General features: G+C 35.3%; 1 protein-coding gene across 1 annotated transcript in view; it reads left to right on the forward strand.

Annotated features, from left to right (window-relative positions):
* Positions 1-24845, forward strand: part of GRIA4 (glutamate ionotropic receptor AMPA type subunit 4) — a 250640-nt gene that overhangs the window by 184243 nt on the left and 41552 nt on the right. Inside the window, exons 10-12 of the mRNA XM_047754351.1 lie at positions 3973-4343; positions 6577-6775; positions 13594-13841. Of these exons, the coding sequence (XP_047610307.1) occupies positions 3973-4343; positions 6577-6775; positions 13594-13841 (818 nt within the window). The remainder of the gene's footprint in view (positions 1-3972; positions 4344-6576; positions 6776-13593; positions 13842-24845) is intronic.

Raw genomic sequence — 24845 nt, forward strand, 5'->3', positions numbered from 1 at the left:
AAGAAAAAAAGAGTTCCTAATACTGAATTCTTTGGTGATATTTTAAACTTTTGATGCAATAAGCAGATTTTAAATTTGGACATCAACCTAGTTGTTAGAGTTGCAGTAATTCATTTCCTTCAGAAAACACTATTGAGTTTTTCACCTCCTGAGCTCATACTTGGATTACCAATTAATTATGGACAGGACAACTAACCTGAGTTACTTTCTAAGAAATTTGATACATATCTCTCCTCTGGAGTTCTTACCCATTTGGCAGCCTGGCTCACCCTTTGCAACGGTTCTGACCACGTTTTATTGGGAGAATACTATTTAAAAAATGAAAGCAAGTGATATGAAGAGAGTGGTATAATTAACAACAAAAAATTGTATCAGTGGTACATGTTTCACAGGCACAGAAAGTCCTATGTCAGGCAGTTCTCAGAGAAAGAAGATAATACAGTGGTTATTCATACTCACTGTATTCATTCATCAGCCAATTCTTTCATCTGTAAGGATTTACATGCCCTGATCTCTGCCACTTGAATTGTCCACTTTTTTCCCCGAAAGGAATCTTTTGCCATGTCTCATACACTTTCCGTAGGCTTGGTACTTTTCATTCTGGTATCTGCAAAATCTTCACTTGCTTCTCAACTATTTTCGTTCTTATTGCTAACACCTACACAAATTCCCAGTTTGCAGGACTCTAACTAAAACTCTATTCTCTTCTACTGGATAAGGCCACCAAAATGATTAACTTTGAATCCATTATTTTGTTTTACTTTATTCTTTGCAAACTTTTTTACTGTAACTGTTAGGACTAGGTTATCTGTGAAACACTTATATGTGGTCTCAGCCCACCACCAGCTGGTTCCCCCAAAGCTCAAAAATCCCCTTACAGTCTCAGGTCCTTTATGCCTGTCACACTTACCTACTGCAGCAAGTTGCATTGCATGATCTTCAGTGATACACTGCTCCAGGGCCGTCTCCTGAGCTCTGTGTATATATTTTGATCCAAGGATTTTTTTCTTAAGGCAAGTTCCATGGCCTGCCAACACCAGAATTACTTGTGATGTGTGTTAAAATGCTGGCTCATGAGCCTCACTCCAGAGGTCCAAATATTATCAAGCTCTTACAGGATAATTTCACACAATTCAGCGTCATGAAATTGTGTGGTAATGAGGTAACGAGAGGTAACGAAACAGGCAAACACAACATCGCCAATGTTAGGTAAAACTCAGATGTATCCTCTGTTCACTGGCTTCTTTCAGATCACACATTTCAGAATTTCCAGTGTGTCCACACTGAACATTGCTGTCACCACTGCCATCTAATATTTGCTTTCCAGTGCCTCTAGTTTTATGGGCTGGAAACCCTTCTATGTCTCTTCATGTTCCTCTACTCTTAGGCTTTTACTTTCATTAGCAGCAGCTTGTATAAATTTCAGAAGATACTACACAGAACAGTGTAGTAGGTGAAAGGATAGTTAAAATCAGTGAAAGAATGTATTATTCATTTATTCCTGTTGGAAAACAGGACAACTACTTGGAAATTAACAGTTTTGTAATACATTATCATGCAATATGCTTAAATAAATTATAGAGGGATATAGGTACTAGGATAAAATATACATGATTGAGATTGATCAGAGAAGGGTTTTTCTAAGCATGAAAACAAAGAGAACTCAAAAAGATAATTTCATATGGCTACGACAAAATTTTAAATCATACATATTACAATAAAGTACCATAAACAAAACAGTTGATGACTAGGGATAATATTTAAAACATATAAGGAAAATAATATTTTAATATATTTTAAAATTATTGTAAATTAGTAAGTATAAAATGAATACCCCATATGGAAAATAGGGGTAGATTATGGCAAGTATTACATAAAAGGAGTAAAAGTGACTATTTGTTTTACCAAAAAAAAAAAAAAAATTCTAATCAATACAATTAGATTAGCAAATTGGTGAAGATAAATGAGAGGATACACAGAGGAGTATCCAAGGGTCAAAGCCAAATGCTTTTAACACGGTCCTGGTGTAATATTTGCATGACCTTTCTGGAGGAAAGTTATGCAAAACATGTTACAATTTGGACCAGCAATCTTTTCCTAAGAATTTATTTTAAATAATACAGCTATGTGTGAGGATTTGTTATCAAAGATGTTCACATTTTTTATATAAATTGTGCAAAACTGGAAACAATCTAAATATCCCCCCAATAATAAATTGAATAAATGTTGATACTTTAACATGATAAAATATTTGCAGTGATTAAAACATTTTTATTATATATGTTGAAAATAAAATTAGCTCATCATAGACTCTTGAGAAAAAGAATTATAAAATATAGTGTTCTATAATATGCCGTCTTAAAATAAAAATCATATTCAGAAAACAATGTCTAGCAGGGCATATATAAAGACAACAATAAAAGTAGGTGAAAGAAATGGAGATAACTTAATTTTCTGGTTCTGTTTTTATATACTAACTTTTATAGAGATACTTCATATATCACTGTATAATGAAACTGTACAAATCATCATCATCATCGGGAGATAATAACCTTTCAGCATGATTCTGGCTTTTGTACATGTGTGCATTTATGCTGTGAACTAAGTTTATTCCCACGTGAAGTCATATGCAGTAAATTCTCAGTTACCCAATAGATAACATGACGGCCAGTGTTCATTCTCCACGCACCCCTCCAGTTACCTTTGTATTAAGCTGCTGGCTACTATATGAAACTAGAGGCCTGAGGATGATTAGGGTGAAGGTAAGAGTGGTAGCCACTATGTAGGAACATTTGTGTCTGTGTTTCAAATCCCATTTTAATGCCAAATATTTTCTCTTTTTAAAAAAAGTAATCAAAAAACCCTTTTTCATTTGTAGATCATGTAACAAGTTAGTTTTTTCACCACAGATTATTTCATTTGATTTTAGAGATGGCATGATTTAATGGAATAAGCACAAGCTCAAATTGCAGAGGTGCCATAATGTGGAAAACTCATTTGAGTCTCAGTTTCATCAACTCTAAAACAATGATAAACATAGATTGTTATGAAGGTTAAAATGAGAGGCCATTTAAAATATTTAAATAAGCACAGACACCTAAGCCCTCGGTAAATGGTTACTATCATTTTATTACTATTTATTTAATAGAGAATCACAATAATACAATGAGGTAAACAGGAAAGAAAATGTCTTGATTTTAGAGATATGGAAACACGCTCAGAAAAATTGCTCAAAATCACAGAATGAATATGGAAGCTGGTGTCTTATTAATAATAATATATGAGAATTAAAGCGACTGTTTCCCAAACTCTTTTTCAAAAATTGAAAGTAAAAAAAAAAAACAGGGTATGTGAATGGGGAGAAATGAATGCCAATTTCCAGATTTTTGTGTGCGCGCTGAGTTGAAAAATACTGTAAAACAACCTATTTCTTCTGTCTTTCAAACACAAATTTTATGATAGGTTTTCTCATAACTGGAAAGGAATAAAAAAGAAAAGACTGTTTAAAATTTGCAATTCATAATATTAAGGAATAGCCAAGTAATGAACCTGTGGCAACATTCCAAATGAAACAGAAAAGACTGCAGCATAGCAGCAATTCTGGCCAAGAAATTCAGAGATTCATCCATATGTTATCAAGTATCCTCCACGCCACCTGAGACCTCAAAGACTAATGCAGTTATTTGAGTTAAAATTACTTTTGCTTACGTCTACTCTTTCTACTCTTTCTCTGTTTCTCTTCCTCTTACCTAGTTACCAGCACCAATAAAAATGTTTTGTGCAATTAAAGTGATAATAATATATTATGAAAACAAATCCACTGTTTTTATCATTGGTCTTAATATATCGTTGGCTTTCCAAAAAAATGTGGAATGAATTCATAACTGTTTAGCTTTGTGTGAATCAATCCATTACTAATTGCTTAATGATACCTATTAATTTACATGTTTTCATGTGTCTTTTCTCTTATAGAAAGCAGAGATTGCTATTGCCCCTCTGACAATCACTTTGGTCCGAGAGGAAGTCATTGACTTCTCTAAGCCCTTCATGAGTTTGGGCATATCTATTATGATCAAAAAGCCTCAGAAATCTAAACCAGGAGTGTTTTCCTTCTTGGATCCTCTGGCCTATGAGATTTGGATGTGCATAGTCTTTGCCTACATTGGTGTCAGCGTGGTCTTATTCCTAGTTAGTAGGTTTAGTCCATATGAGTGGCACACAGAAGAGCCAGAAGATGGAAAGGAAGGACCCAGCGACCAGCCTCCCAATGAGTTTGGCATCTTTAACAGCCTCTGGTTTTCCCTGGGTGCTTTTATGCAGCAAGGATGTGACATTTCACCCAGGTTAGTTTCAAAATTCTTCACCAATTTCTCAGTAACTCTGAGTATTGTGCAGAATATCTCTCAATATTTCCTGGAGGCAGAACATTGCTTGAAACACAGAAAAACCTTGCAGTCCCCAAATTTATCTAAATATACTCATAGTCAATTTTTCCAAATTAGCATAAAGTATGAATACATCATAAAGATTAATTTCCCAGTGGAAAAGTAACATATGGAACCCATCAGAACACTCAAAAATCACTTAGTATTACTATTTCCTTCAGTGATTTGACAAATGGAAACTAGATTTAAATTGTTAAGAGTAGGAATTTATTTTCATGTTGTCTCCTTTTCAAAATCAAATGTTTTTGTTATTGTTGCCATTGTTCATTTTTGAAAATTAATTTTGAACTTGACTTACATCCCATGCGGCTTAAGGGATATTTCTGCCGTGGAGTTCCCTAAAACCTAAATCAATGTAGTAGGTGGCAGATATACATTGTTCTATCTAACAACACATAAACCAGCTCAGCAGTAAGCAAAGAGACAATAGGTAAATACTATATTGGTTTTCATTATTTGTGAAGTCATGGTTCATGTCCTTTGGATGCTGTGAGACATGCTTCAGTTATGTTTACCAAAATTGCAGCCAACCTCGTGTCTCAAGAAAAATACCAATTTTCTCTCAGAAAAAGTAGCCGAAGGCAAGAGAAGCTAAAAATTGAGTTTAAATAATGACTTATTTGAATAGCATCACAAACATGTATTTTTAAAGAAATGTGATGCTTTGTTAAAAAGAGACATGTTAGCTACAATGCAGTTTTCATTAAGACCCAGGAACACTACAAACATGCTTAAATGCCAATAACATGGAAATTTGAATCCATAACTCTCAATTAATGAGGTAAAAAGAAATCAAAGCAAATCAATTAATGGTGTTATGGTTTTTTAAAACCAAGATCAAGCAAATGGCTAAGTTAAGGAGTTCCCGTCATGGCGCAGTAGTTAACGAATCTGACTAGGAACCATGAGGTTGTGGGTTCGATCCCTGGCCTTGCTCAGTGGGTTAAGGATCCGGCATTGCCATGAGCTGTGGTGTAGGTCACAGATGCGGCTCGGATCCCATGTTGCTGTGGCTCTGGCGTAGGCCAGTGGCTACAGCTCCGGTTAGACCCCTAGCCTGGGAACCTCCATATGCCACAGGAGCAGCCCTAGAAAAAGCAGAAGGACAGAAAAAAAAAAAATGGCTAAGTTAAAACCAACAAGTGCCACTGATAATGATTGAGAAGAAGGTGGAATTTTAAAGCTAAAAATGCCACGGGAAATGTGAAAATTTTCCTCACATTAAGAAAATGTTTAAAAACAACTTGTCCTGGGAATTTTAAATGGTTTGATGGTCCTATTGAGTGAGATCAATTATGAATATGTTCTGATATAGTCATTTCATTCTCACTTTTGCTCTCCTCACCCACACTTGTCTGATAGCCAGAGAAAGGGTGAAGACAGAACATTTTTTGAACTCTAGCATCAGTTTTTATTGCTATTACACTGCACATTGACAAGTCAAATGTTTTGGTCTCATCTTGGCAGTGATAGAAATATTTTTATACCTGTATATAAAGATTTTTTAAGACATAGCTCATTCTCCACTCATGAGAAAAGGGATGCCAAACAAACAAAACATTCTCAACTATGGTTACTTTGAGACCAATCCTAGGTCTTCATCTGGTCCAGCCCCACCTTAGTATATGTCCCACACGTCCTGGCATGGCTCAGGCTGAAGGTATAAACAAGTTCTCTCAGAAAAGCACCTGGTATCAAATTTAAGAGCTCACCCATTGTTAGGATGTATTGCTATTTTATGTACCATCAAGAGAGAAACAGTCCTGCCAATTGGCCTATGGTACTGTGTTTTATCTCAGCAAACGTAGGCTGCATCCTAATTTCAGAGGTGCTAAAATATGAGGGGATCAATGAATTCTTCTTCTTCTGTACCCAACAGAAATGCATTGGTTCATATTTCTGCCAATTACACAATAAAAATGAAATGTTTTCTATACTTCCAGTGGCATTTATACATTCAGTATAGCATAAAAGATATCAGATGATACAGAAATACTAGAATCATTCTTGAGTAGACAGAAAATAACATGATACTTTTATTTTTAAACATGCATGGTGAATTGATGGTATTTCTTATCTTTCTCTATGTCATTATAGAAAGGAAAATGTGCATTATCTTATCCATGTTTAGATCCCTCTCAGGTCGAATTGTTGGAGGTGTTTGGTGGTTCTTTACACTCATCATTATATCATCTTATACTGCTAACCTTGCTGCTTTCCTGACGGTTGAGCGAATGGTCTCCCCCATAGAAAGTGCAGAAGACCTGGCCAAACAAACAGAAATTGCCTATGGAACACTGGATTCAGGGTCAACCAAAGAATTCTTCAGAGTAAGTTGAGGGGTAACTAAAAATAAAGTGTTCATAACTTTGAAATTCAGGCAATTTTGCCAATTATTTTATAGGCTCTAACTAATGTAGTTTTTGCAAACATAATGGTAACTGCTATATTTAATGCTAATACTTATACCTGGATTTTATAATCACTTTAATTTGCAAAAGCTAAATGACTTACATTCCAAGAAGAACCCTCCCTAAAGAAATGTAACAGCAAAAATGTAAATAAAGCAACTTTCTAATATAGTTTATCCATAAGATTCCAATGTTGATAATGCTATGTTGATAACACTATGAAATATGATACTTCATCTGGCAAAGTGGGATTTATCTATGATTAGAGATTTAGAGCATAAAAAATGAAAGTAAGGGAGTTTCTGTCGTGGCTCAGTGGAAACGAACTCGACTCGTATACATGAGGTTGCGGATGCGATCCCTAGCCTTGCTCAGTTGGTTAAGGATCCAGCGTTGCCATGAGCTGTGGTGTAGGTCACAGCCATGGCTCAGATCCCTCATTGCTGTGGCTGTGGTGTAGGCCGGCGGCTACAGCTTCAATTCGACCCCTAGCCTGGGAACTTCCGTATGCGGTGGGTATGGCTCTAAAATCGCAAAAAAGAAAAAAAAAAAAAAAAAACAGTAAGGCTTTAAAAAAAAAATACATTTGACTTGTTGCATTTGAATCCCAAACTTTAATTAAATGTTAATAGCACCTATATTAGGTTTATTATTCTATAATCTACTCCATAACAATGGATTTCAAAGCAATGTGTTTATTTTCTGGTAAGATAATGGCAACAAGGACTATTAAGTTCTAGCACCTTTGTAGGACATGTATGGTATTTCACCTGTGCTGATTTCCTCTACTTTTCAGATAAAATTGTTCAAACTGCTAAAATTGCATTTCGCATATGGATGTTATTCTTTTGGCTTGCCATCAGGATGGCAGGTATTTTTTGGGGGGGTTGGTTTTTTTAGCTGTTTGTGCCACTATAAGGATAAATTCTTTGTTCAGTGAATCTCTTTTACTGTGATTTTACTTAAATCCAGAAATATACACTTCATAATATCTGATCAGAGATAAGGGTTTAGTTTGTGACTTCAGAAATAAAAACTAAAAAATGGTCAGAGTAATATTTTCACAAATATTTAACTAGGCAATAATGAAAACATCTAATGTTTAACATCATTTGCTTATGGACTAGATATTTAGTAATTTAGAAGACAAGCTATATTTCATTATTTCCTAAACTTTTGTATAAAATTAATGATAGACCTCCAAGTACAGTACTTATGTACTGTACTTGGAGATTACATATTCATTTAAGTGTATATTTATAGGTTTCTCACTCAGTTTGGAAATAAAAACAACAAAATATGCTACCGCATAAGCCAGTCTTAACTTTCATACAGTCGAATTAAGGTATTTCTCTTTTTAAAAAAATTAGAGTATTTTTATATACCTCAGATGTTTACATAATACCAAATCAGGGAGTTCCCATAGTGGCTCAATGGAAATGAATCTGACTAGTATCCATGAGGACGCAGGTTCGATCCCTGGCCTTGCTCAGTGGGTTAAGGATCCGGCGTTGCTGTGAGTTATGGTGTAGACTGCAGATGCTACTCGAATCTGACATAGCTGTGGCTGTGGCTCAGGCTAGTGGCTAGAGCTCCGACTCAACCCCTAGCTTGGGAACCTCCATATGCTGAGGGCGCGGCCTTAAAAAGACGACAAAACAAAAAAACAAAAAAAAAACCCACTAAATCAGGAACAAATTCATTCAAAAATTCTGTCAAATCCATCACTGCATTGTTTTAAAGAAAAACAGTGAGCAATATCTTTGTTAAGAACATGGAGTGTTGGGAGTTCCCGTCGTGGTGCAGTAGAAACAAATCCTACTAGGAAACTCGAGGTTGAGGGTTCAATCCCTGGCCTTGCTCAGTGAGTCAAGGATCCAGCGTTGCGATGAGCTGTGGTGTAGGTCACAGACGCGGCTCAGATCCCACATTGCTTTGACTGTTGTGTAGGCTGGCAACTAAAGCTTTGATTAGACCCTTAGCCTGGGAACCTCCATATGCCAAGAGTGCAGCCCTAAAAAGACCAAAAAAAAAAAAGAATATGGAGTGTTGCTTATAGTTATAAAATTTGTAATTTAATTATAAAGTATTTGTAGCTTTTTCTAAAATTGTAAGTTATAGTCATAATACATTTTATTAATATTCTAAGGGTAAACTTAATTAGCCAAATTTTTTTAACTTGCTGAATGCACCCCAGTTTCTATTGCTTAATAATAGTAGCATATGGCTCTAGCACATTTTAGCGTAATTTCAGTACCTTGCTGGAAATCTATGTTTCCACCCAAAAGAAAGTAGGTAAAATTTAGTAACTTTGCTTAAAAACCATTATGTATATGCATCAAAATATAATACAAGTCTGTGCTGTCACTTGCATTTTACTTAAAAATGATGATTTATTTTCATGTAAATAAAGCAAATATTCTGCCTTGAGTAAAGAAAGTAGAAAGAAATTTTATATTGAGTCCATGAAAATGTTTCAAAAATAATTCACTGTAAGCTCTTTGGCATCAAGTACGTTGAAAATGTATTTCTTATCTTTATAGAGTTTAAAAAAAACTGTTCAAGTTCTAAAAACTAATGAGGTAGATAAGAAAATATATTGGTTAGAAATATAGGAATCAGGAAAACTGCTTTCCTAGATTTACAAATCCTTCCACCTAAGTTGTGCAGTCACCATGCCGTGTTTCCTTTCTCTCCCACCCAATTTCAGTTTTAAAAATGAGTTTTATGGGAGTTCCCATCGTGACTGAGTGGTTAACGAATCCGATTAGGAACCAGGAGGTTGCGGGTTCGATCCCTGGCCTTGCTCAGTGGGTTAACCATCCGGCATTGCCGTGAGCTGTGGTGCAGGTCGCAGACATGGCTTGGATCCCGCGTTGCTATGGCTCTGGTGTAGGCCAGCACCTACAGCTTCGGTTAGACCCCTAGTCTGTACCCTCCATATGCTGCAGAAGTGACCCTAGAAATGGCAAAAAAAGACCAAAAAAATTTGAGTTTTATAGATACAGGTATTATTGTTGCAGAATAGCTTGAACCCTAATGAGACAAGAAAATAATTTTCCCTGGAAGTACATTTCCAGGAATGCATAAATTTGGATTCTCTGATAAAAATCTCATTTATTTCCTATGTTCTCCCTCCTCTCCCATGCATGATGACCTGGTTTAAATAAGCCATTTGTCTGATAGGTTGGGGAAACAGAATGTGAAGAGTATTTTTGTCCTTGTCAAAAATGTTTTCTCATAGAAACACAGTAATGGTACATCTGTCAGCTTCACTAAACTGCCTCCGGCGGTGACCTAACTCAGCACTTCAAAAAATGTTGCACTTGTTCTGGAAAAAGAATTAGGCCATGGGGGAAAATTACATCTGAATTCAAATGTCGCCTTGGTTTTGCCCCATTATGAAACTTGATATGTTTCATTTCTATGCACCTTGTTAATTATAAACATAGAGGAATTTAAAGGAATTTTGTACTTGGTGCTTAATGGGCTTAGGTACTTTTACATTATTATATGCCTGATTAGAAAACGCTGATTTTCATTTCAGTGCAGATTTTACATTTCAGTCACCAGTAACATCATGAATGCATAAATAAGGTAGATTATTATCTCAGGGTTTACAATAGTATCAAATAGTACATTGATGAGCTCTTACTAGAATATCAGTTTTGCTGCATAAGCTACTAAAAAACAAGAAATAATGCACCTGAAAACAATATAAATATCAGATATAATGGATGACATTTTTACATATTTTCTATTAAAATCAGCAATGACAAAATACTTAATTTTGAGAAATTAAAGACAGCACATTTTTAAAACTCCAAGAATTATTTTAACTAGTAAAATAGTGCTTTAAATCAGATATTTTTGAATTGAGTTTCACAATAAAGATGAAACAAATAAATCTGAGATTAATTTTTTAAAATAATGTCATTATTTTTGCTTATTACCATGAGCAAATTTCCTCAAACCTGATCCTTAAGTAGATAGTACAGTTAAAGATGTTAAAAGACCCATTATCATCATATTTATGAGCTTACTGTGTCTGCAGAAATTTCCTCATTTTAGTCTGTGTCATCAAGTTTATAAAGATTATCTTGCTTTCGTTCCTTAGCAAACATTCTCTTGCAGTCACAGATAAAGCATAGTGATATTATTTCTAATCCTTTACCTCTTGAATTCCTCCACTTCACCACTCCACCATGTGGAGGTGATGTGTATCTAAGCCATACCCCTTTAAACCAGAATCAGAATTTCTAAAACATTAACGTGTGACATATCATGTCATTTTTTTTTATTGCTTTTATCACTTCTCTATTTTCCATTGGGAGTCTGTTATGCGTAAGACCTACTAAGTTAAGCATAACTACATTTTGGATTCCTTTTTCTTCTGAACTTTAAAGGAATTAATTTGACTTCTTTTGCACTTAGGATATACATAAATCAATGTATTTAAACAAATACAGCAGTAATTTTCCTCAGAGTAATATTATGGGAATGGACTTCTATAAAAATCAATGGCCTAAAGATATTTTATTCCTGTTAAAAAGGAATCATTTGCTTTAATATTATGTTGCATTCTACATAGTTAAATTATCTTCATTATTACCAAGCCCTAAAGATACTCTTTTTTCCATCGTGCTATTTATTAGTTTTGTTTAGCTGTTCCCTGTTCCTTTAATAATATACTGAATAGTAAGTGGAAAATTGCTAACTAGCATGATTCTCATATTATTAAAAACTTTTCCCAAATTAATACTCAGATTTTACTTCCTCTGTTTTCAACGTAGTATAAGTAGTGAAGTAAACAGTATATAGAGAACACTATACCTTTTGGGATGAAATTCTTGTCAAGTTATTGATGTATTTCTTTAAATGTATTTTATGGTAAGTGATGTTGCTTACCAACACTTCTCTAACCTGAAATCATCAGAATAGATGTTTAAGGACAATCAGTATGAGTGATCCAGAGATCTATAATCTACAGAGATTGGAACTCAGTGTAAACTGGAAGAGTTCATTCTGTGGAAGAGAACTTCATTAATAGAGATGGAATGAATGAGGCCTGGCAAGATGGCCTCCTGGCGGATCTCGTGGTTGAGAATTCTGTCCTGGAACTACATAGAATCTTTGCAATTGAATTATACTTGGCGTAGAATTTCCTAAAGTGAGGATCTCTATAGCTAGAAGTAACCCATTATTATCTAAACACACATACACAAACATATCAGACTCTCTATATCATGAGATATTTTTAAATGTTAATAACATAAAAACAGGAGTTCCCATCCCGGCGCAGTGGAAATGAATCCGACTGGAACCATGAGGTTGCAGGTTCGATCCCTGGCCTTGCTCCGTGGGTTAAGGATCCTGCGTTGCCATGAGCTGTGGTGTAGGTCGCAGACGCGGCTCGGATCCCGTTGCTGTGGCTGTGGCATAGGCTGGCGGCTACAGCTCTAATTAGACCCCTAGCCTGGGAACCTCCATATGCCGCAGGTACAGCTCCGAAAAGACAAACAAAACAAAACAAAAAAAAAAACATAAAAACATCATAGGACACTATCTATTTCCCATCTGATATTTATCACCATTTTAATATAATTAACATAAAATATCTGGAACTTTTTTTGGTGTTCTTTGTGACTTATTATATAGGTTTATTGATTACTCAATTTCCATCTTTTGAAGCCACAATTTTGAATATCACTTTTATCAGTTTCTTGGTACACCTAATTTGCTTTTGCCCCAAAACATGTATTCTTAAGTTTGCTATCTGGTTTCTTTGTTGATTATTGAAGACCTTCTTGTCAGATTTTCTCTTCTGGCAAACAAAACAAGATCGGCATAAATAAATATACATACTACTCAGGATTTGGCCTCATGCATAGATTTTAAGTTTGAATGAACTCTCAGTTACTTTTTATTTGGATCCAGATACAAAATTTCTGCACCTTGTTATTGAACAAAAGGAGTTGCACCTGATAAAAGTCTATGTTCATCGTTGTATTATCAAATACCAAGCAGGATTCAGGCTTTTATATTTTATTAAATATATCCTTTGGGGACATTTGAGTTCATTCGGATATATTTTCACATGAAAAATGTGTGGATGAAAAAAATCTAACATGAATTCAAATGCCCACAGAAGGAATTGGTATAAATTAAGTAATGGAAGGCATGTAGATTGCACCCAAATAGGCAAAAATAAATAAATTTCTATTAGAAATTTAGAAGGATTAGAAGGATTAGAAAAACTAACTCTCCAAAATATAAAATGAGAAAACAAGAATTACTTCTCTTTGAAGTTGAATGTATGTTCTGCTTGGAGATTTTGTCAGAAAAGGTCTAAAAAATTTGTTGGTGGATCTAGAGTTTGATTCTTATTTTATGTGTATTTGATTTTTAAACTATGGCAGATTTTCCCTCCTCCTTCGGTGGTCAACTACTGACTGGATAGGAACTGCACATTTTGTATATGTCCTTTTAGAATGATTTCCATTAAAACTTGAAGGCATGAAAAATACAAAAATAAAGCAGTATAACAACTTTCCTTATTTGCTATAATCCAGTACAACTCTTTACAGCAGGCTACATTTTATAACAATAATAAACAATTGAGTAATGTAGTAATGTTATTATGGCAAATTGGAATTAGAGGGTCCTGTTCCATTCTGTCAACATTAACATCTTGTTCCCTTCTTTCCTGTATTTAATTTTATTTTCATTTCCTCCAGAGATCAAAAATAGCAGTGTATGAAAAGATGTGGACCTACATGCGATCAGCAGAGCCATCAGTGTTCACTAGGACTACGGCTGAGGGAGTAGCTCGTGTCCGAAAATCCAAGGGCAAATTTGCCTTTCTCCTGGAGTCCACTATGAATGAGTACATTGAGCAGCGAAAGCCATGTGACACGATGAAAGTGGGAGGAAATCTGGATTCCAAAGGCTATGGAGTAGCAACGCCCAAGGGTTCTTCATTAAGGTGGGTGGAATAGTATAACAATATAACATGTGTTGTTATAGTATTCCACCTTCCCTGATGTCCCTGAGAGAATTATTTTGTTTTGTGTGTGAACATGGTATGTTTGTTTTTCTTTTTCTCCATTTCACATTTTTTTTTTTTGGTCAACAATCAGGTAATATTTAAAATTCTGGAATAATTAATCATAATTGACATATATCTTTTAAGGCCATATAAAAACCAAACTGGTTGAACACTAGCTGCTTCCAGTGGGCCTAAAACATAGGTAGACTATGCTTCTATATCTCATCAACATTTTTTGATCACTAAAATCTACACTCTCATTGTGTCGGTAATAATTCTACATGTTATCATTATTATTTTAATTATGCCTGCCTGCTAGTTTCTGAGTAAGAAGAAATCAACCTCTTCTAGAAAAACACTTTTTTTTTTCCATTTCAATGTTTCATTTATTACGGCATCATTTTAAATAATCCTGATGTGTCAATTCTAACTTTGTAAATCACGATTATTTATAAATACAGTCATGATCAGAGGGAAAAAATGGGCTCTGATTTTATGGTACTTACTCAATCACACTCTCGCCTGTTTCAAAGGGAGTGTGGTGTAAGTAAGATCTGTAAAATTAGACCCAGTAACAATCCAAAATTGTTCACACATCGACCCCTAAAATGTGACTCATGAGCAAAGCATCACACATGTGGTTAACAGTCCATATGTGTTTAAAGTAGGACTTTAATTCTTAAGGAAATGTTGGTAAAATCTGCCCTTTTCACCCTTTTGGTCCTGGACATAGAAAAGTCACATGTTTATGTCCAGGAGGCAGAGTTTCCTATTTTTCCTTAAGTAATAAAGGCTGCTGTTGAATTGCTGGGGCTAGAGCAAAGCTGGAGTCAAAAGTGACAACTGACGAATTACTCTGGTCTCAGCGCTGCTTAGGAGAGATTCGTACAAAGCACAAATTTAAGAAGAAATCAGAATCTTTGCTAAAGGACTTAACCAAGAACCTGGTCTTGAAAAATGATGTTTCTGGTAAGCCTTTGAAAAATGAAGGTAATGGGACCTGTATTGTTGCCTACTAGGAGTGAAAACATAAAGATTTACATGATTGGTTTTAAAAGGAGAACTGCTGTGTACTTGGGTATGTGTGTTGGGTGGGGAGGAATTGATACAGATAATAAGAAACAAATACTAGTACTGAAAAGGTTGTATTAAATCAGTATTTTATATTTGCAAACAACACCATAATGATTAGAGAGGATTTCATGGTATTTTCAAAAGGGACACTTTTTAAAGAAGATAGAACAAGTTAGCCAGTAAACGCAAATTTGAATGTGGACTTGGGCAATTCTGAAGTCAGGTTTATTTGAGCATACTTCCTATGTGATAACTGGAGAAATGTGCACGGAGAAAGCCAAACAAATTTTCCATGATAAAATTTTACCCCAAAAGTATTCAGCCATTCAGAAACTTAAAGTGGCATCAGGATATTTGGTCTTTAAGAGTATGATGCAATATGAGAAATATGTAATTTCAGCGCAGCTATATGGCAAATAAATCTGTATCAAAATAGTAGCTCTAAGGGCACCTTAGTGTAAATAATTTAAAAGAATAGAAGAAGAGAAAGCAATGGTGGTTGATATGTAGATCAGTGTTCAGACTATTGATTACATTCACTGGATGTAGCATTTGCTCTTAATTAATTCTCTGTGGATGTAGTTGCCTTGTCCTCTGTTTTGTGTCTACTGATAAAGTCAAGTTCCAGGGACTGAATTTGGCCCTCAGATACGGGTGCGCCTGACTCCCATTGATAGCAAGAATATTCCCTCTTAAATGTGCCACTTTGTCAAATCCACACTACAGGGATTGTTTGGGGAGAAGCTGAAGGGCTTCATCTGTCTAGAACTGTATAATAATCAGCTATTGGCCTCCCCCTCTTTTCCTGTCCTCCCCTGGATCTTGTTAATGAGGCAGTTGTTAAACTCAGCTTCCTGGGTGAAGAGTTTGTTTATGTGCTTTGTTTTATACATGCCACAATTTCCTGAGCAAGCTGGCCCCTGCATGCTAAAACCACAGTCATTTTGTCCTGTCTTTGAGAACACTGAAGGCTAACCAGCATTCACCTTACCCCCACCTCCAGCCCAACTAAGGAGGAGGCTCATTAAGCTTAAATTCTCATTCACATTCAACTAGTAATCTTCTGTTTCAAAAGAGGCAAATTAATATAGAGATGGACTAATAGGCACCTTCTGTATCAATGATGATATTCAAAATAATTGCAGTCATCAGAGTAAGATCCAGAAGGCATCAAGAGTACCTTTGAAAGCTTTCTGCCTTATTTGTTGAGTAGAGACTTAATCTGTTGTCCTATAAGATCTATCTTTTTAAACAAGATTTTTGATTCCTAGTTCTGGATACAGTGAGCTGGTCTGTTTCATTGCCATTATGGCTTTCTTACAAATGCTGCTGTTTTAAATCATGGGGCAACATGAGACTTTAAGAAAAGGAAAACACTCTTCCTTCTATGTAAGCATAACAAGAGAATGCAGATAAGCCACTAGCAATCGTCCATTGATCCAGGGAGTTTTAAATTTCCAGATCTTACTGTTTGGTCAAAATGCTTCAGAATAAATATCACAGAAAAGAGGAAGAGTATGCTATATAATCAGGACGGAAAGTCAGGGCTTGGGTCCTTATATTTTACATTAAATTAAAAAATGTGTTTATATGTAGTGCAATGAGGGTCATCATTACAGAGAGTATATCTGTGACTAAGGTAACAAATACTACAACAGTAATGTCAGGCAGCCGTCTTTATGGGGGAGAATGATATGCAGAGCTATTTATTGTTCAAAGAGACTTTATTTTAGACTAGTGTTTGCTGGGCCTAAATGGGGAACTGTTAAAACCATCAACCTATCACTAACAGCTCTCAATTACTGAAAGCCATAAGTGTGCTCAGAAATTATTGGTTTATCGTACTTTGACATAGATTATCCAATTTGTAGGTGATAGAATAATGCCAGGTATACTGACGTTGTTAAACTCAGAATCTATAGATTCTAACATTAAAAAGGAAAGCAATTATATGTAAAAGTTCCTACAAACTGTTAGTGAAAACACTTAAATCTTACAGGCATTATTTCTTATTTTTCTAAGTTAGGTTCTAAAGTAAACTTTCAGGTCTTAGTGTGAGATAAAGGGTGGAATCTCTTACATTATCTTTCAACTATCTCCCTGGTTTGATATTTCTCCTGAATCTTCTTCCACATGTACAGTACTATTTATACTACTATCAATGTCATGACTTCCTTCTCATCCCTTCTCCAATACCCTTGGCAATCCAAAACAAATGTAAGAGCCTTCACTGGCTAAGAAAGTTTTTAAGGTTGTTTTAAAACAGACACTGTGAATGGTACTGCAATGGACTATAGAGTTTAGATGAAAGAGGAAGTGTGTTTGTTTTGACTATACTATCAATACTATCAACTTTATAACCTTTCTTTAGTGTAGATATGTAGTATGCTATTACATGTATTTATTCCATAGTAGTTGTATACTTCATTATCAATATAATATTTTCTTTACTATATTATCTATATTACACTAGTTACTATACTCTCGACTTTACCACACAATAAGTAAACTGATAAAGACTGTTTAGAGTGAATCACCATTTAGTTAATACAGATTTACTGACTATTAATTCGTTGTTAGATGAGAAATACCCCTTTTAAAGATATTCATAGTATATATATCTCTAAATACCTCCAAAGATATTCATAGTATATATATCTCTAAATACCTCCAAGGATAGTATATATATCTCTAAATACCTCCATAGTATATATATCTCTAAATACCTCCAAGAGATATATATATATCTCTAAATACCTACAAATCAGTGGGTCATATCTTTAGAATTCTCTGAATAGTTTTTGTAAGGATTTGTATACTTGACCCTAATGTTTAAAGCCACGTTAAGAAGTTCTGTTGTGCAGCAGAAACGAATCCGACTAGTATCCATGAGGATGTATGTTTAATCCCTGGCCTCGCTCAGTGGGTTAAGGATCCAGCGTTGCCATGAGTTGTGGTGTAGGCCAGCAGCTGCAGCTCCGATTCAACCCCTAGCCTGGGAACTTCTGTATGCCGTGGATGTGGCCCTAAAAAAAGGCAATAATAATAATAACAAAGCCACGTTAAAAAACTAGTCTATAATATACTTTTATTTAACAGTGATAATCTCCATTCAAATTTTGCCTTCTCTAAAGATATTTGTAGAACTGTGCCTAATATAAGACAAATGCCTCATTGGAAAAAAAAAAATCTTTCAAGAGAAAACAGTTCCAAAAGAACTCAGTGAGTGGTTGAAATCTGGGGGGGAAAAGTGAGGCCCAGCTGGACTTGTTGATGCCCAGTTACAGGGACGCAGGGCAACGGGAGCTGATCCTTTGAAACCAGGCACATCATGCTTAGTTTTTAACAGGCAACTCAGAGCCTCCACAGAAACAGTGTGGTGGGTAGAGGAAATACTAAGAATAGGAATTAGAATAGCACATCTTCGTTGGACTTTTTATTTCAGTATTTAACACTGGCCTCAGGGGACACTTGACTCCAGTCTAAATCTGTATCTAGGTAGGTAGTGTTCTCTGTGGACCAAATTGTGTCTCTTCCACTTTGGAGCATTTTTTTAGGACACATATATTAAGTTTAACATTCAAATTCATGTGTGAAAAATATATTATCTCTAAGGAACCACTTTTCTATGTAAAATTTATGAGACATATTTCGTCATCAGTTCAGCTGTACTTGAAAGGTTTAGAAAGAAGGAGTTTGCTGGATGTAGTGTGTAAGAATAAATTTGTAATCTATTTTTGGTGTTAGTAACAAGTCAATTATTAGCACTTAATGCAGACACTAGTAAAATGTAAAAGTACAGAAATTTAAAACTGAGTACTTGGTATTATTTAACAGCACTTAGCCTCAAGTAAATGAACTCTTAACGTGTTTCTTGCAAATGAACTGCAGTAGATTAGTACACAAGTATGGGGGCTTTTTTAACTATTATGGAGAGAGAGAAAGATGTTTTCATTTATAAATACTCTCCATTTTTCTTGGTGCTGTATTAAAAGATGCTACAGATATCATATCTTCTCGTTATGTTTTGGAACCTAGTCTTTTGGGCTAGGGATTAGAAAACACACACCTACAAAAATCAGTCGCACCTCCGGCAAACATCCAGACGCCCACAAATCCTCCTGGTTGTGATATGCTTAAACACTTACCCAGTTCGCTATTAGAGATATGGGTATGAAGTATTTTTACATTCATAAGCCAAGGTGTTACATGGTAAAAGTATCAATCCTAAATGTGTCCTGGGAAAATAATCCCCTTTAGAAAATCTACATTCCTCCCTTCCCTTTCTAGATGTTGAGTATTAGAAGGAAACATAAAACTTTCCACTGCCATTTGAAATTTTAGATTTTTTATTTAGCTTTTTCCCACAATTAAGAGATGATTAAAATTACAGCTCTTCATTAAGCAGAAAAAAATGCTGCATTTTCTGCCTTTTTTTAAGATTCACCAGGCATTATATATTTTCCATTATTCCTGCTAGTAAAAAAAAAAAAAATGCTGATATGATATGATTTGGCTTCATTCATTTGCCAAGATAGATCTGAACGTATCAAGCATCAGTGCTATTCCTTTTCTATTGAATTTGCCTCCATTTCCTTATACTCAGGATTCTCTGGACCATAATTTAAATTCTCCAAAAAAGACTTGTTTTATTCCTGCTGTGTACAATGTAACTTCTGATCATAGCTCAAAACTACTCTTTGGCCATGTCTAAATGCAAATTTTAAAGAAAATTTGTCAGATTAATTTTCTTCCCTGTAGGACCCCAAGCTATAGAGACCATTGATAGTAAATGCCCTTGAAACTGACAACTGCAAAGTTGCCTATATTTAGTTTAGAAGCAACTGTTAATTTATTCTCAGAACATTAGCAAGGTGAAGCGACAGGAGTTCTTTTGTCGTAGCTGTTTTTGCTTTTTGTGCATTGTTTGTGTAGGAGCCTATTCTCCAGATTCACCTTCCTAAAGGAAAGGACACCAGGAAGATTACGATCTGGGAGGCCTCTGCACAGAGGAAAAGAAATGTTGACGTTCTCAGTGAGATCACAACTCTTCTATAACTCTTAGCACTCTGAGCAGTTCAGTAGAAGCAAGAAAAGAGACATTATAAGCATGCTGTAGTAGATTCCTCCCCCTTATTGCTCCAGGGCCGTTTTCCGCTAAGGGCATGGAGGTAGGGCGAGGAGGGACGGCCAAAGAGAGGAAGGAGGGAGCTCTTTGTACATGGAATAATTAACATGTAAAGAATATTTTAGGAGTTCCCGTCATGGCTCAATGGTTAACGAATCCGACTAGGAACCATGAGGGTACAGGTTCGATCCCTGGACTTGCTTAGTGGGTTAAGGGTCCAGCGTTGCCGTGAGCTGTGGTGTATGTAGGTCACAGACACAGCTTGGATCTGGTGTTGCTGTGGCTCTGGCGTAGGCCGGTGGCTACAGCTCCAATTCAACCTCTAGCCTGGGAAACTCCATGTGTCGCGGGAGAAGCCCTCAAAAGGCAAAAAGACAAAAAAAAAAAAAAATATATATATATATATATATATATATATATATATATATTAAAGACACACAAACGACTTTGGAGAGAGTATGGTAATCAGATGTACCATAAAACTGGAAAATACCTACAATAAAGTACTATAAAATTCACTTTACTGTGGAGATACAATAGTAAAAATATAGAACTCCATACACTGGTGCCTTAATGCAGTTTTAAAGAAGTTATAAACATCTAATTAATACATTAGAAGTAAATAATGGCTTTCCATTAAAATGAAAATGTCTTCCTTTGTTTCAGCATAGCATATGGGAAACCACTCATCTACAATTTAAGACATTGTTAGCTTCCTTTTGTCTCTAAAGATAATATCAGCCAAGATGGGGCTGGTTTATTATTCATGTTTAAGAGAAGGAAGATAAGAACTGGAAAACAGTAAAGAACCTGATTTAAAATTATATTCCATTTTTTGGAATATGGAAGTTCCTGGGCGAGGGATTGAATCCAAGCCATAGCTGCAGCAATGCCAGATCCTTTAACTCACGTGCTAGGCCAGGGATCAAACCCGCACCTCTTCATAACCCGAGCCGCTGAAGTCAGATTTTTTTTTTTTTTTCTCTTTTGGCCACGCTGCAGCATATGGAGTTTCTGGACCAGGCATCAGATCTAACCACAGTTGTGGCCCAGGCTGCAGCTGCAGCAACACCAGATCCTTAACCCTCTGTGTTGGTGGGGGATGGAACCTGTGTCCCAGCACTGCAGAGATGCCGCAGATCTCATTGTGCCATAGAGGAAACTCCTAGACTTATATTCTATATAATCTAACTAGTAATGAAAATATTGTAGCTCATTTATTTTAATGTTTCTCACCCAAAGTCAGTCCTATAACTCTTTTTTCAGAATGAAATAACGTACATTTGAGATAGCTTTGCCACAAACATAGTATCATTTGCTCTTGGCAACACCTGAATAGAAAGTCACCATTTGACTCTCCAAAATAGCTAGCCTAGCTCAAGGCTTCTCAGATATAGGCATTATATTTATTATGAAAACACTTTATAAATAATCATGCTAACAGAAGTCAGAGATGCTGTGAATATATTGTTTATCCCCCTTAATCCCGGAAATGACTTTTTAAAGTTTAAAAGTAGTTTATTTTAAATAAACCAGAAATGGACAGATACCACACTTTCTGAAAAGCTAAAAATCATTGTTACGACTCATCCACAGAATGAAATACACTTTCTAAAACTTTGTAAAGCCATTTCAATATGCTCCTTCATCACACAACTCAACAATGAAAAAATTGCAGGCATTAAAATTTTCTTAGCATTAATTCTGCCTTTCACAGTGTACAATACCAGAATGTGAAAGAAATCTATCACCACTGACCACACAAGTCATCACATTGTATTGACATAACCTAAATTTTAACTATCTTACTTTTTTCCTAGGGTACTTGGTAAAGAAATTAATGCACAAATAATTGTTTACAGAAATGTTAAAAATTCAGTCCATTTTCTCTAAGTGTTAACTGTTTGGGGAGTTAGCTAAAATAAAAATTAAATTGGAGTCAGTCAAACAAATGTGATGCAAACAACTCATTTTTAAAGAAAATATGTGTATACGGACCCCTCTCCATTGTTGCTTCACTATGCAAAAGATTATATAAAAATTGTCAAGAACTATCTGCAAGGCCTCTACTATTATACAAGCCTAGTTGTTTTATATTTGGAGCTGAGAGATATGCAGCTTCTGAATGTTCTTTTTGATATGGTAACAAGCCAGAATCCTACTAGAAACTAAGGGAAGACATCGTCAGATTTCCTGGCCCTAGTCTCCCCTCTTTTCAAACATTTACAATAAGAACCACAAAAAAAGTATTATCAGCAAGTACAGCTGCTCTATGTTGCTCATGCCTTTAGCATGAAAAGTAATTTAGGAGTTCCCATCGTGGCTCAGCGGTTAACGAATCCCACCAGGAGCCATGAAGTTGCGGGTTCGATCCCTGGCCTTGCTCAGTGGGTTAAGGATCCGGCATTGCCGTGAGCTGTGGTGTAGGTTGCAGACTCGGCTGGGATCCTGCGTTGCTGTGGCTCTGGTGTAGGCCCGCGGCTACAGCTCTGATTAGACCCCCAGCCTTGGAACCTCCATATGCGCAGGTATGGCCCTAGAAAAGAAAAAAAAAAGAAAAGAAAAGTAATTTTTTAAAAAAAGCATGAGAGCCTAAAATGAAACCAAGCCCTAAATCGAGGCTCTAACCTTTGGCTTATATTTGAGGCTAATCTGAGGTAAAGAGACGTAAACAGGATCTAAGAAAAACTGACCTGATTGTCTCCCAGAGTAAAGATAAAAGGCATAGACAAAAAAAAAAAAAAGAATTACCTTCTATGAAATTATATAGCAATGATAATATCATATAAGGAATCAGTTAATCTATCATTTAATTAATGTTCTTTTCAGTTATTCACCTAAAAGACGTAATGTTTAAATTTGGCCTAATGCAGAGCTCTAGAAATTACTGAGCAATGTGTTTCTTTCTTAAATGAAACAGTAATGATAATAGTACATCATTATAGCTCTCAGACCACTTCCACATGTGTATTCTTTACTTGCTCCTTTTAACCCTCTTATGGTGTCATTTTGTTATAAAGGAGGACATTATGAATTAGAGCTGTTAAGTGACTTGCCCACAGTCCCACACAGCTGAGATTGGAACTGAGAACTTCTGATTCTCTCCAGTGCTCTTATGGGAAAAGAAAACCAAACCAAACAAACAAACAAACAAAAAAACCTTTTAATAAATAATGTTTCATTCACCTTAAAAACTAAACTAACTCTTGCTAATTTGAAGAAATTACACAGGAGGAGATTTCAGGTCAACACAAAGAAAGATTTCATAACAATTTGAACTGGTACCAAAAAATGGAGGAAAACTGGCTATGACTCCCAACATCAGAGTTGTTCAAATAGAAGTAGAAGCAGCTCTCACATCTCTTAGAGAGTACACTTAGAGAAGACAGTGACCTCTAAATTCCCTTCTCACCTTGAGGGTCTGAGATTCTGAGTCATGCCCTGAACTATCTTTAGAAAAACAACCAAAGAATTCTCTTAAACCTCTTTGAGCTTGTGGATACTTAATAAGACTGAGGGAAAAATCATTCCTAGAAGCTCAACAGGCTTTGGAATTAAATAGTTCACTAATTCAGTAAATAACTGTTTTATCAAAGTCTGTCTACATTGTGAAATAGATATTTAAGGAAAGTACTTCTCTGAAAGAACCACAGAGCTGGGGACACATGGTTCTTGTGTGCTTATATATATACAAACATATACATACAAACATTTAAAATTATATACTGACATCAAATTTTTGGCAAGGTACAAATCTGACAAAATTCATTGGATTATATGAAAGCTAAAACGAAACAGCAAAAGGGAAGGACATACATGTAGAAGGACTTGCTTTGAGTTTTCTTATGAATAAAACATTTATTTCCACATCTCAATTTGGTAAAAATTTAATCTTTGTAATATGGTATCCCATGGTGTTTCAATATGTAATACCTGAAAGGTTTGATTTTTAAGGGTACCAATAACTTTAGTACTACTTTATTTATTTTTCGTTTTACCTGTGTCACATATAACAATCAGTTTAAATTCTGAAGCATGAAGACTGCACAGCCACTGTAATTTTAGCCAATCCTGCAGTGTACCTGCAATCGTTCTTAGTCATAGATTCTCAGATCATTTCAAAATATAAAGACATTTCCATCAAAACTCTATCATATAAGTGGGTTCCATGGATGAAGAAGGCATTTCATAAAGTGTAATTTATTCCTTTTTCTCTTGAAAAAGCTTTATAACTTCTGAATGTATTTGTTTTAGAAAAAAAGAAAGTGGCTACTTCTGTATATATTCTTTAGAATTTATAGAGTATAGTGGATAAAAAGCTGGTTTCCCAAAATAGCCATTCTTAGAATATTCATTAAATATACAAAGTTAAAGTTTCTAAGGAAGAACATGAGAAAAAACATGTACGTATATAATCGGAGGAGTTTTATTGTGCCGTATTTATATCACTTTAAGGTGACTAAAGTTCATAGGATGAACATAATGCTAAATAAATGGTAATATTAATGTAATATAGAATCTGCCATACAGTGTTTTTTCCCTGCACATTTTCATAATAGCCATTTGATTAATGATGACAATATCCTTCATTTTGATGTCTCTGGAGTATATTGTGACAATCCGAGATTCCAAAGTACATCCATTTACTCACTTGATGTTATTTTACTTAATAAAGAATTTTAATAAGTTACCCAAAGTTAAATAACAATAGCACATGATCTTGTATGGGTTCAGGCTCA

Source organism: Phacochoerus africanus, chromosome 11 (genome assembly GCF_016906955.1).
Source record: "Phacochoerus africanus isolate WHEZ1 chromosome 11, ROS_Pafr_v1, whole genome shotgun sequence".
NCBI classification, from domain to species: Eukaryota; Metazoa; Chordata; class Mammalia; order Artiodactyla; family Suidae; genus Phacochoerus; species Phacochoerus africanus.